At 55.4% G+C, this 12,187-nt stretch overlaps 1 protein-coding gene across 3 annotated transcripts in view; it reads left to right on the top strand.

The window, feature by feature from the left end:
* Positions 1 to 5,461, top strand: part of CTDP1 (CTD phosphatase subunit 1) — a 55,335-nt gene extending 49,874 nt beyond the window's left edge. For 2 of the 3 annotated variants that reach the window (XM_034996250.1, XM_034996251.1), the window contains one exon: positions 4,892 to 5,033. In XM_034996250.1, the coding sequence (XP_034852141.1) occupies positions 4,892 to 5,033 (142 nt within the window). Of the gene's footprint in view, positions 1 to 4,891 lie in introns of all 3 variants that reach the window. The other variant, XM_034996249.1, reaches the window with a different exon arrangement.
* Positions 5,462 to 12,187: the final 6,726 nt, after the last annotated feature.

Below are 12,187 nucleotides of genomic sequence, written 5' to 3'. Positions count from 1 at the left end.
TGTCCGAGGCCGCGGCATGCCCAGGTGTTGGAGGAAAAAGCCTCAACCAGGCAGAACCCTGTCAGAAACGAGAAATCCTGAAGGGAGCTCTTCGGTCCGAAAGCCAGGGACCCAGAGACCAGAGTCATGCAAAGAGCGCTGTGTAATTATCGGGCAGCGTGAATTTAGTCTTATCTCTTCGTTTAACTGGTATCAGGAGTAGGTGTAGAAGATGACGTGTTGTCTCTGGGGCCTGTGGTAGGGACAGCTGGGTGTTGCCAGTGATCACACAGGCAGTAGGCACGAGATACTTCGGAAGAAGCGGTAAATGAGAAGGTTCGCGTGACGCGTTGTAAGTGTGCGCGTTTTCTTCCCTTCCGTCAGCTCCTGTGTGAGAGAGAAGATCCCGGGTTCTAACGGCGAGTGGCATGTGTAGATAACACCACGAGTGACAGAAGCGCGGGAAGGAAAGGCAGGCCCTGAGCGGACGGACGGGTCCGTACCTGTTTCTGACCAGGGGAGACCCGGGTCAGTCCGCCATCCATCCTGACGGCGTGACGTGGGTCCGTGTGAGGAGCCCGCAGCAGCCACTGGGGAAGGAAGTCCCGGAGCCCGTCCTGCAGCGTCTCGGTGGGTCGGCCCGCTGAGTGCAGAAGGAGGCAGTGAAGACGAACGGGGTCGAAACCGCACGACCCTCGAGCATGACCAGTGTGAGCGGGTTGGGCAGTCCAAGGGCAGACAGCCTTCGTGCTTCTTAAGGGTGAGCAGCGGGAAGGGAGGCGGCGGCTCAGCGGCACTTGGAGGCTGGACGCCCGCCGTCAGTCATGGCAAGGGCCGAGAGGCAGGAGGCGGACAGACGGCCACTCGGTCCCCCCCCACGCCTGTGGGGCACGCCGGCCCGCCCACAACGGCCCACACCGTCGTGAGAAGGAGCAGCTCGGGAGGAGGTCCTGGGCAGTGCGGCTCTGGCATCAGGGTGGTGGTCGTGGGCTCGAAATCCTCATGGAAGAGAAGACGCCCACCGTGCCCACGCTTACTTCACGCCGTGCGCGTGTCTGAGAAGGAAGCTGCGTCGGGCGTGGCCGTCCCTGCAGAAGCCAGACCTGGCCGGCCCGCACACGCGCACGCACGTGCACCAGCCAGGTTTGTTAGCCGAGACAGTGACCTCGCCAAGTGCAGCTGCTTGGTCTCTGCCAAGAAACAAGCTGCTTTAAGCGGCCAGTTGAAAACACATGCTTTGTGGAGACTGTCGGACGGTCGTTGGTTAGACGTAGAAACCGTCGTGTGCGCAGTGGGCCGCACCCTTGAGGCGCCTACGTGGGAACAGCAGTGCGTTCAGAAGCTGCACCATCGAGGAGGAAACGTACACATACTGATGCTGCTGTCATGTTCTTGCTGGATTCCACGCTCTTAGAGGGTTTTCCAAGCTTTACATTTCCTCCAGATTTAAGTCCGTGAGCATTTCTGTGCAGCTGTGCAGTTGGTTGTAACAACAAAATACAAATACTGTGTGTGTTGTGCTCAGGGGGATGAGGTTGGTATCATTGACAGGCTTTTATTAACCATGACCTGCAGGCCTGGTCCCAATATTTGAGATAATTTTTTAGAGGGGGCGGTAGGCGCAGAGGGAGAGGGAGAACCTCCAGCACACTCCCCGCTGAGCACAGAGCCCGACCTGGGGCTCAGTCCCACGACCCTGAGATCACAAACTGCCCCGAAATCAAGAGTCAGTCACTCAACCCAGCCCCCCAGGTGCCCCGAGATAATTTTTAATTACTACAATCCAGTCATGCTGTGTATAGAAATATTATCTTCCACACGTTATTTAACCAAAAGGTTTGCCCTTCTTAGTCCCTCTCTTTTTATACTTTGTCTCGGAAAGGCTCAGCATGTGGCATTGCCCCCTGGGCCACCGGCCGTTTCTCCCTGATCTTGAGCCATGCACTTGGCTCCCGTGGGAGTGCCTGGCACGACCACCCCGACATGGGGCTGCTCACGCCATGTCGTCTCTCCTTCTGTCCCTTTCGCACACGAGACGACCCTGTTGCAGTCAAGTCAGTCATTTCTAAGAGGCACACAGCACCACCCTGCGTGGGACAGTGTGGGGTCCAGCCCCCCAAGGATGTGGCTGTCAGCTTGCCTCTGTCTGGTTCGTGGTCTCCTCAGCTATAGACGGGAACAATGACACCCTCCCCCACGGGCTTTTTATGAAGATTACAAGACACCTCGCCCCATGCAGCCAGGACCCAGAACAGCATTATCACCCGTTGTCTGGGAATACGAAGGGCATCTGTGCAGCGAGCCCTAGCCAGGTGTGGGCCATACACAAGCAACAGGACTGGGCGCCTCTTCCCTAGACGTTCTCCCAAGTGCAGGTGAAAGGTTCACAGGGGACACCTTGGGGGCTCACTTAGTCCGAGAAGCGTCTGCCTTCGGCTCAGGTCATGGTCCCAGGGTCCTGGGATCAAGCCCTGCATTGGGCTCCCTGCTCTGCGGGGAGCCTGCTTCTCCCTCTTCCCCTGCCCCTCCCTCTGCTTATACGCGTGTGCTCTCTTTCTCTTTCTCTCTCTCTCTCTCTCTCTCTCTCTCGCTGTCTCACTCTCAAATAAAATCTTTAAAAAAAAAAAAGTTTTCACAAAAGATTTTATCACAAATAATCATCGTTGTAAGATGACTGTTTTGAAAGATAACTCTTTGAGCAGTCTGTAGCTTTCCCCTGGCCTGGTCTTGCCCTCGAGGGTCCCTGCTGTCCCCTGACCTCTATCTCTGCTACCCCAGGTCCCCACCAGCACACACCCCCTGCCTCTGCCTGGGGGGTTGTCCGAGGCGCTTACGCAGGTTCCTGATCCGCGTCCTCACAGCAGTGGGTTTGGCTTTTTCCTGGACTTGGGGGCCTTCGTCCCCGACCACAGGAACTGTCTGTCTTTGCTTTTTTGCCTCTGGCTCTCACAGGGATGAAAGGGAATCTGGATGGGGGCCGGGCTCTCCAAGAAGAGCAGACCATTTGTAGGAGGAGGCAAGGGAGGTTGGTGGTGTTTGTCACTTCCTGACACCGGGCCACTGTGCAAACCAGAGGGCACCCCAGAACGGCTTTGACAGTGTGTGCACGCAGTGCGAGCCTTCACGTTCCCCCTGCGTGCGCTTCAGCTACAGGCCTGAGGCCGGGTGCCCAGAGGACAGGGTACAGCCAGTGTTTTCTCAGGTTTTCTCAAAATCACTGGCATTTTTGATAAACCTCTGCCACTCAGCAGCAGCTAAGCCGTGTTCCTACACTGTAGGTCTGGGGGCCTGGGGCCCACACACACTTTCCTGGGCAGTGCACCATGGGACGCTGTTTTTACTGGGGTTGTTATCAGTAGTATGAACAATAAAAACACCCTCTTACGGTAATTAGATGGGCACTTGTCGTTTTTACGTAAGCAGATTAACTGTTGTGTTTGTGTGTCATTTCTAAATACAGCTTCTTCACCACTCAACAAATGGACAGTCATCTGAGTGGCCTCCTAGTAACTGTGCTTAAAAATAGCTTTTGTTTTGGGGTGCTTGGGCAACTGACTCTTGATTTCGGCTCACGTCGTGATCTCGGGGCCGTGGGATCGAGCCCTGGTTCAGACTCCACGCGGAGTTGGCTTGTCCCTCTCCCTCCCCCTGGCTTGCACGTGCACGTGCACACTCTAAAATCAATAAAATCCTCTTTAAAAAATCTTTTGTTTCAGGATATCTTGCAAATCCAAAATTAAGCCTTTGCTGAGTTACCTGACAGTGTGTCCTCAGGCTGCACGTGTGCCTGGTTTGGGCCCGACCAGGGGTTCCAGTCCTGCAGATGGACACCTGGCACCTGCCATGTAGCCCTGCACCGCGGCCACGGAAGCTGAGCCCCTCACACTGTCGCCAGCCTGAGCCGTCACACGGATGCCTCACTTGTATTTCCTTCGTCCTTTTCAGGGTTTCCGTCCATTTTGAGTTTATTCTTCTGTCAGTTGCTGTTTTCTGATTTGGGAGTGTTTCTCACAGGTTATTTATTGTCTTACCAGTTTGCAAAGCTTTTCTGTCTTACAGGTCTTAGGTCACATGTGTCCTAGTCTTGCAGATAGTCTTCCGACCTCATGTTTGTGACTTTGCCAAACAAAGACTTCTCATGCGCTTCAGCCTGTGATCAGGGTAATTTGTGTTGATGCCGCCTCGGGAAAGGGGAGTTTGGAGGCAGTGGACCGTGCCCTGGCCCCGTGTGATCACTTGGGATGTGCCTTGGCTTCCTCATCTTGAGGTGGCATAGTGGTTCCTCTGACAGACCAGGCTCTCTGTTGGCGCTCTGCATGTTGGTTCATGTCTGGTGGTTCTTGGAGCTCCAGGAAGAAGGCAGGAGCGTGCCCTCCGGTCCCCCATCGGTCCTCAGTCACACCTTCCGCGCTCATGGCATCCAGCCCTTGTCCTCTCCCCGTGTCCTCTAGGGTGATAGGTGTTCTGTCACCTGCCCTTGACGCCCTCGTGTACAACCAACCGACTGTCGCTGCGAGGCCGCTTCTGAATGCGGGGCCTGGCGGCACGGGGCGTAGACAGAGCGAGTGCCGTGCTCCGGGGTCAGCTGGCCCTGTGGTCTTGGACCATCGGCTCCGACTGGTTCTCGCACTGAAACTAGGACAGCGTCTTGCAGTGGTGTTTGGCAAAGGACAGGGATGCACTGCGCGTGTGCGTGCCACTGGGTGCTTGCAGCCTACGGTGCAGGCACGTGTGCGTGCTGGGGCGTGTGGAGGCTGGTGCTGGGGGTGTGTGCATGCTGGTGCCATGCGTGCCGGTGCATTCCTGCGGGGTGCATATGTGTGTGCGTGCTGGGGCGCGTGGAGGCTGGTGCTGGTGCCCGTGCGTGCCCGCTCCCGGCGCGTGCGTCTCACGGTCTGCGTCTGTCTCGCAGGGGCCACAAGCGGAAGCTGCCCGAGGAGGACGCCGGCAGTGCGTCCAGCGGGGAGTCGAGCGGGGAGGACGAGGAGGGCAGCAGCTCGGAGGCGGACGAGATGGCCGCAGCGCTCGAGGCGGAGCTCAACGACCTCATGTGACCTGCAGGGCGCAGGGCCGACGTGTGCTTGGCGCTCTGTCCCCGGAGGGCTCCAGGCCACGCGGGCCCTCGGATGTTTCCTTTTTTCCAGAAAGATGTGTATATTTGCAGAGCTCCACATACAGAAACACATAATTTTGCAGAAATAGGTGTTTTTAGAGGTTTTACTACGGAAAGTCTACTTTTCTAAGGGACAGTGTCCCGGGAGGCGGAGTGCCAAAGATGTCGCTGCGCCCTGCGCAGCCTGGTTCGGAGCGGGCGTGCAGGACGCGGGGCGGCAGCCGGGGCAGCCCGATGGGGGCCGGGCAGCGGGCGGGCGTGCGTGCGGGGCTCTCCTCCAGGACACAGATGTAAAGTTTTTGTATATCTATTTCGCATTTGACCCACCGAGCAGATTTCTCTTTCATTTAATAAAACTCCTTTTTGTAAGCCCGTTCCGTGGTGTGCTGTGGCAGGAGCAGCCCCCGCCCCGAGTGCCCTGCCTGCCCAGCAGCCTGTGGGCCAGAGAACACTGCCCTCCGGGCCCATCGCCGGGCAAACAGACCTATTCCTCTTCTAGGCCGTTCCGTGGAGGTTGGGCTTTTTATTACTTGTGGAGAGCTTCTCAGAAGCTTGTACCAAAGCATTAAGAACGCAGAGGATCACTGTTACTTGTGGCTATCAGGTGATGAGCATTGGATCCAAGATACCCCAGAAAACAAGGCAGCTGATCCTGGCTGACAAGCTGGAGAACAAGATTCATCACACAGCTTGTCCCCCAGACAGCTTGATCGTGCATCATCCCTGTCGCTGGGGTCCCGGGTCTGACCCACAGGCCCCTTGCGTTCGTGCAGCTCCGGTGAGAGCTGGTAGAGAGGCCAGGGGCCTCTGTTTCCGAGTTCCCTTGTCCAGAGATCTCTGGGCGCAACCCTTGGTCCATGCCATCCATGGGTAAATTCATCTTGATGGCCCCTCTGAGACGGCCCCTTCCTGTTGGTGGCGGCTGGGCTTTGGGTTGTGGGTGACCCAGGATGTGTTTGTGAGCCTCTAGAACAGTTTGAGGTGTTACTTAAAGACATCATTGGTTTAGCATACCTTTTTCAGTGTAGATCTGTAGCCCCACAAGTCTTTTCTCCTCCCCGTTTTCCAGACTACTTACTGAATTAGAGGTAATGTGTTAGGTTAAGGCTGTGTGCTATGCATGTTCTTTGAGTGCAAGTAACAGAATCACGGCTCCCCTGGGGTTATCTTGCTGTGTTACTCACTTGTCTGAGAAGCAATGGATGGAGCTTCAGGTATGGCTGGTTCTAGGTTTTCACTGGATACTCAGGCATCATCAAGAACCTGAATCCTCCTCCAGGAGTTTGGGCTGTTTCTCTCCTGGTTGTACTCAGTAGGTCTTCACACAATGGGGCATGATGCTCAGATCCCATCCGTACTTCTGATGACAGGCAGGGAGGGAGAAGGTGGGGGTGGGTGGGCGGGCAGGCAGATGTCCCAACAATCAAAGCACCACCCTTGCCTTGTTCTTTTCCAGAAGGTAAGTGTAGCTACGTAGATTTGCTGCTCTACAGCAGCAATAACAGAAGTCTCCAGGAGCTGGGCTCAGAAGGGGAGGACCCTGATGGTCGCTCTGTTAGCACAGAAATGGAGCCAGCACAGCTGTGAATTGGAAGAAGCTGGAGATTTCCTCCTTAAATGCCTCAGGCCACGTTTCTAAAAGGCCTCAGTGCTAATTCCATATCTTGCAGCATTGCTCGCTGTCACTAAAAAGCGTTTGAACTAAGGCGGGCTGATCCTGGGCTGCTGGTTGCTGTCACATCTGGACAACATTGTGGGGGCTCTGCACACCCAGGAGGGTGGGGCCAGAAGCTGTGTCCATCTCAGCTGGTTGGGCCCTTTCCTGTGGGTCCCAGAGGGAGACGGGGAGACCGCTCCTCAGTGCTCAGATGCCCCGGTGTCCCGAGTGCCCCAGTAAGCATCGGGAAAATGAGAGTGGTTGAATTTGAAGAAAAGACCCGGACCAGTGTTAGCAGGAAAGAAAGGCCAAGGCCTCGGAAACACAAGGAGGTGGTCTGGCAAGGGAAGACCAGGGGCCCAACGAAGCTCAACTGAGCAGGGAAGCACGTGGGTCTACAAGTTGCCGTCCCGAAGAAAGCTGGTGTCTTGAGTTCAGCTGCTAGGAACAGAGCGTGCCAGGAGCCATGATGCTGGTCAGGATTCTCCAGCAGCCCCAGGTTGCTTAATTTTCTGCCAGGTGGTGGTTTCCTCTGGACGCCGGGACTTGCCTTGGCCGGCAGCATTCCCGGGAGCAGGTGCGTCCATGTGGGGCATGGCCGTCTGCAGTGGGGCTCTGCCCTGTGGGACAGCTGGGCAGGAACGGGGCCTGTGGTGCACACAATGGCCTGCCCCTGGTCATCTGGCCTTTGGTGTTCTTGTCACTGTTAACCATGTGTCTGTGCCCTAAATGCACAAAAACTACCTTTTAAACAGACTCCAGTGCCCCTCCCTGGGGAGTGTGCGGGGCAGAGCCATCGGGCTTGGGGCCCTCACTCCTGCCGCAGAGGGGCAGTGGGGGCTGCAGGTGGTGACGCTGACCGTGCAGCCTGGTCAGGAAACACTAGTCTTGAGTCTTCTGTGCATCTCCATAAGAAGCTTTAACAGGAGACTCGGACTTGCTTCCCTGCACGTCAAGTCTGAGAGCTCCGCGGTCCATAAAAGGGCTGTAAGGAAACACGTGATCGGGAATTTGAAGAGAGAACTCCTCAAATCCACAAGAAATCTCTGTACAAGTAGGTAATAACTTAGGCCATTTATTTACAAACACTGAAAAACCTGAACCTGGAAATTTAATGGAATTTTTGTTTCTTCCTTGGGAAAGAGAATGTTGAAACTTTGTGTGAATATGAGTGGATCCCATGTCCTGAGTTTTTCATGTTTTCAGAACAACCATGCCCCTAACCGGTCTGCAGGCCCTGTCCGGCAGGGGGCATGGAGTCAGGGCCAGGCGGCTGTGGACGTGTCCGGGTGGGGACCCCTGGGCCCCTGGTCCCTGCACGGCAGCAGCGGAGGCTCTGGGGGATTGTACACGCTGGACGCACTAGGACTCACGCGGTTGTACACGTGAAGGGCGTGGGAATCCCACTTTGCGGCGTGGGAATCACGTCTCCATAAAGCCCAGCCATCCAGTGCCTGGCCGCTGCGTGCTGGCCTGGGTTTGCACACGTCTGTGCTCGCGTTCAAGGCTGCAGCCTGGTTTTTAAGTAAGGCTTTCTTTTTCGAAGGTACCACCCAGGTGGAAAACCTTTCAAGTCCCGAAACGGAAACAGAAGACACACTCATCACGCCACCCGAGGCTCATGATCGCATAATGGCCTTTTCTGCACTTGGCTACAATCGTTTCCCTTGCTTTTTAAAATTAATCTAATTGTGGCCTTTAACATATACAAATCAAAGATGAAGAAAAATTGCTAGAATCCTGCCACCTAATTTAACCACATTAACATTTCAACATGCTGTTTAGTCCACTTACGCATATTATTTTAATAGACTTTTTTTTTTAGCAGAATTGGGAAGGTATGGAGATTTCCCATAGCCTTCCGGCCCCCACACATGCACAGCCTCCCCATTATCCATAACCCCCAGCAGAGTCGTGTATTTGTCACTGTTGATGAGCCCACACTGACAAGTCCTAGTCAACCAAAGTCATGGTTTGCATTGAGTAACGAGGTGGTGTACGTTCTGTGGGTCCAGACAAATGTATGATGTCATGAATCCACCAGAGTAGTTTCGCTGCCCTAAAAATACTGTGCTGTCCCTCCCTCCCTCCTATGCCGCCCCCCGACAACCACCGAGGTCCTTCTGTCCCCCCAGTGTTGCCTTTCCCAGGGCTCCCGGCAGCAGCTCCGCAGGCCGGCCCAGACCGGTTGTCTCCACGTGGGGACACGCACTCAAAGTGCCTCTGTGTCTTTCCAGCACCAGAACCCAGACTCGGAAGTTCCTTAAGACAGACAACGTGGTTTCTTCAAAACATAATTTCTAAGAAAAAGAAATGGAGGGGAACCTAGTGGTTAACAAGCCAAGAAGTGTGTCAGCAGCTCCCGGTGTGGGGCTTGCCTGGGTCGGAAATCAAGCGACCTGGAAGGGGGCGCATGGGCAGCCTGGCAGCTTTTAACCTGGCGTAGACATGGATGCTGGTGACTATTTGTCACTTGTTTTAGAGGATGTGCTTTTTTGAGAGTCCCTGTTTGTTAGAAACCTGGAATGCGAGGTCTGGGATTTGCCTCAAAATGACAGAGACAGCGGGGACAGGTGGAGGTCCCGATGAGAACGCTGTCCGGGTTCATCGGTGGTGAAGCCGAGGTCTGCCTTCGGCATGTGTCTGAAATGTCCCTGGACAGACAGCCAGATGCAGTGCAGTCAGATGCACAGAATGAGGCCAGCTCCTCGCCAGGAGGCAGCAAGCACATGGGCGCGTCCCGGCCATCTTTCCAGGGAGGATTTGGGTTCATTTGTAGGGAAGAGCAGAATGAAGTGACATGTTTTCAGTGGTCATTTGCAAAGAAGAGCCTCCACACAAACGTGTGAGGACCACTTTCCCGTGGGTGGAGCCGTGGCCCCCAGCCACAAAATCTGCCCCAATTTGGCTCCAAACTGAGACCCTCTTGCCTTTTTTAACCACAACTTCATGGTTCTTGCGATGTCAGTTCTGGTTTCTCTCTTGCACGTCTGAAGAGGATGAGTTAGTATTTGTAGCATCCTGAGGCCTCCAGTCCAGTTCTCGAGAGGGCCAGCTCCTCTTACTCCTCAGTCCTGGGGCCGCGGGAGCTGCCCTGCAGCTTCTCCCCACTGCACTTGTCCCCTTGTCGGCATCTGCCTGGCGACCTGCACCTGCGCTCCAGAACCTCCCGCCTCCATGTCCTGTTTGTTGCATCCTGTTAGAACACCAGGCTCTTCTGAAGTTTCCTTCGGGTTCTTGCGTTTTATAATTTTGTAAAAGATAGTTTCTCTTACTCCGTATTTTTCAAACCCCTCCCCCACATTAAGATTTCTAGAAGTGTGTTCATTCTCAGAGGAAGAGCGGTCTGTTCGTGCTCAGAGCACGGTGGTTTGGGACGGTTATCACTACCCCGTGTTTGCAGCAAGAGCCAACCCCCGACCTGCAAGCTCGGAGGCTCAGACGTCCTCCTTTCTGCTCTCTGAGCAAGCTGCTTCTCCCCTGCAAAATGTTACTTAGTTTTGCCTGGTTTTGGATTTTAAGAGGTAATCCTCTTTTCCTCACTTAGCATTACATTTTTGGAATTTGTCCATGTCAGGGCTCTACGTCCTGTGTTCCCCAGTACCCCGTTATAGGAACATTCCGAAGTCTATTTGTTTGTTCTCCTTGTAATGGATGCTGCTTCTAGCTCTCGACGAACAGGTGGGCCGCTGGGAGCATTCAGTGTGTCCCCAGGTTTCCTAGACAACATGGTCACCTTCCTGGTTACAGCAGCTCACACTCCACCCGGCCCTGCCCGATGGTGCCCACGGCCCACAGGGGCAGATGCCCAAGCCCCTCACGGGTCAGCAGGGCCATGTCTGTGGACGGGACCTCCCACGAGCCCTGCTCGGCCACCAGTCTTCCCTGACGGTCTCTGGGGACTGGTTCCCACACTTGATGGACTGACGTTTCAAGTCCTGCTCTTCTGGGAGAGTGACCATCCTCGTGCAGGTGGTGACACGCCATAGTCACCAAAGGTCTCTGCTGGCACGGCCACTCTGGAAGGGCCAGCCGTGCCCCCTCCCCGGGGACACAGCCCACTCAGGATCATCAGCACTCGAGACCAGCATGGCTACCAAACACTGGAGTTTAGAAAACAGATCCCAAAGCCTCCCTCAGAAGCTCCTCCACTTGGGGACACATCTGCCCATTTCCAAAGACAAGCCCTTGTTGGCAACAGGGACGGTTCCACCGGACCAGGGGCGCCAGCACTAGGAGGTGCCACCGTCCCCAGAGGGACACATTGGCAGCTTAGTCCCTAATGTCCGCCCTGCTTGAGGATGTGGCTCTGGTCCTGGGCCCCAGACGCCCGTCACCAAGCACCCGGGGGAGGGGTGCACACGTCTGTCTGCACCCTCAGCATCCGGAATCCCCCAGCCTGGCTTCTGAGGGCCGGGACAGGAAAGCCAGGCCTTGGTCAAGATTCTCGCCCCAACGGTTATTTCTGTTGCGGTTGCTAAAACTAGTTTCTAAAATTGTTTGACGGTGAAGAAGGAAAGCTGGGACGTCAGTGCATCGATAGCATGAGGATGAATCTGCATCAGAAGCCTCTGCTTGAAATGCCAGAGGCTGGAAGGCCGGGCGCTGTTGGCGAGTCGGGGGTGGGGTGGTGGGCGTCTGCAGCCTTCGGGGGGCGCGGATTTGTCAAGGACATTAATAGGCACTTTCTTTAAAAAGCTTGATTCTCTGGAAAATCAGAACTTTTGAAAGAGGAAGGAAGGGAACAAAAGTAAGTCCTCGTGTCCTAAGACAGGAAGAAGCAAGTGACAGATGCTCTGCACATGGTTCAGACGCCATTGGAAATCTCCCTCCCTCCCGGGCACTTCCTGGGAAGATGCGTTTGATGGTGCAGGAGTTCCAAGCCCCGGTGTGCACAGCGCCCGACATGGGCCACCTCCCGTCACTCCTTGGGCGTGTGCCCGGTTAGGCTGAGATGTCGGGCCAGTGCATTCTGCATTTCTTGGACCTAGAACAGTTTGTACATACAGCAGGGGCTCAATAAAGGTTGAAGAAGATACAAGTTAAGGACGTGAGCCACTGTCCTCGCCTGACAGGGCTTTTGTGGGTAGGAGTCTGGACTCCCGGGGCCACAGGTGGGCACAAACCACAGGGCTCACTCTCTGGGGATGAACTGCGCACACGAGCCCGGTGACCCCCGCTCAATGGCAGCAGGGAAACTCTCCTGGCACGGTTACTACTGTCCCTGAGACGGGACAGACTCGCCTCAGCCTTTGTCTCTTCCCTGCTCGACTGCATGGAAAACACGAAAACTTCATTTCCTCTGCACCTTCTTCCTGGCCCACCTCCTACCACAAAGCCTTTCTCTCTGTCTGGCCAAGTTGCCATGCAGGTGCTCCAGAGCTGGACTCGCCCAGCACCAGGGACCCCCACGCGGGCCCCGCAGGTGTCCCGAAGCC

Source organism: Mirounga leonina, unplaced genomic scaffold, assembly GCF_011800145.1.
Source record: "Mirounga leonina isolate KUSES-001 unplaced genomic scaffold, KU_Mleo_1.0 Mir_93, whole genome shotgun sequence".
Classification (NCBI taxonomy): Eukaryota; Metazoa; Chordata; class Mammalia; order Carnivora; family Phocidae; genus Mirounga; species Mirounga leonina.
The sequence above is the reverse complement of the archived record's forward strand: the minus strand, read 5'-3'. Positions and strand labels throughout refer to the sequence as shown.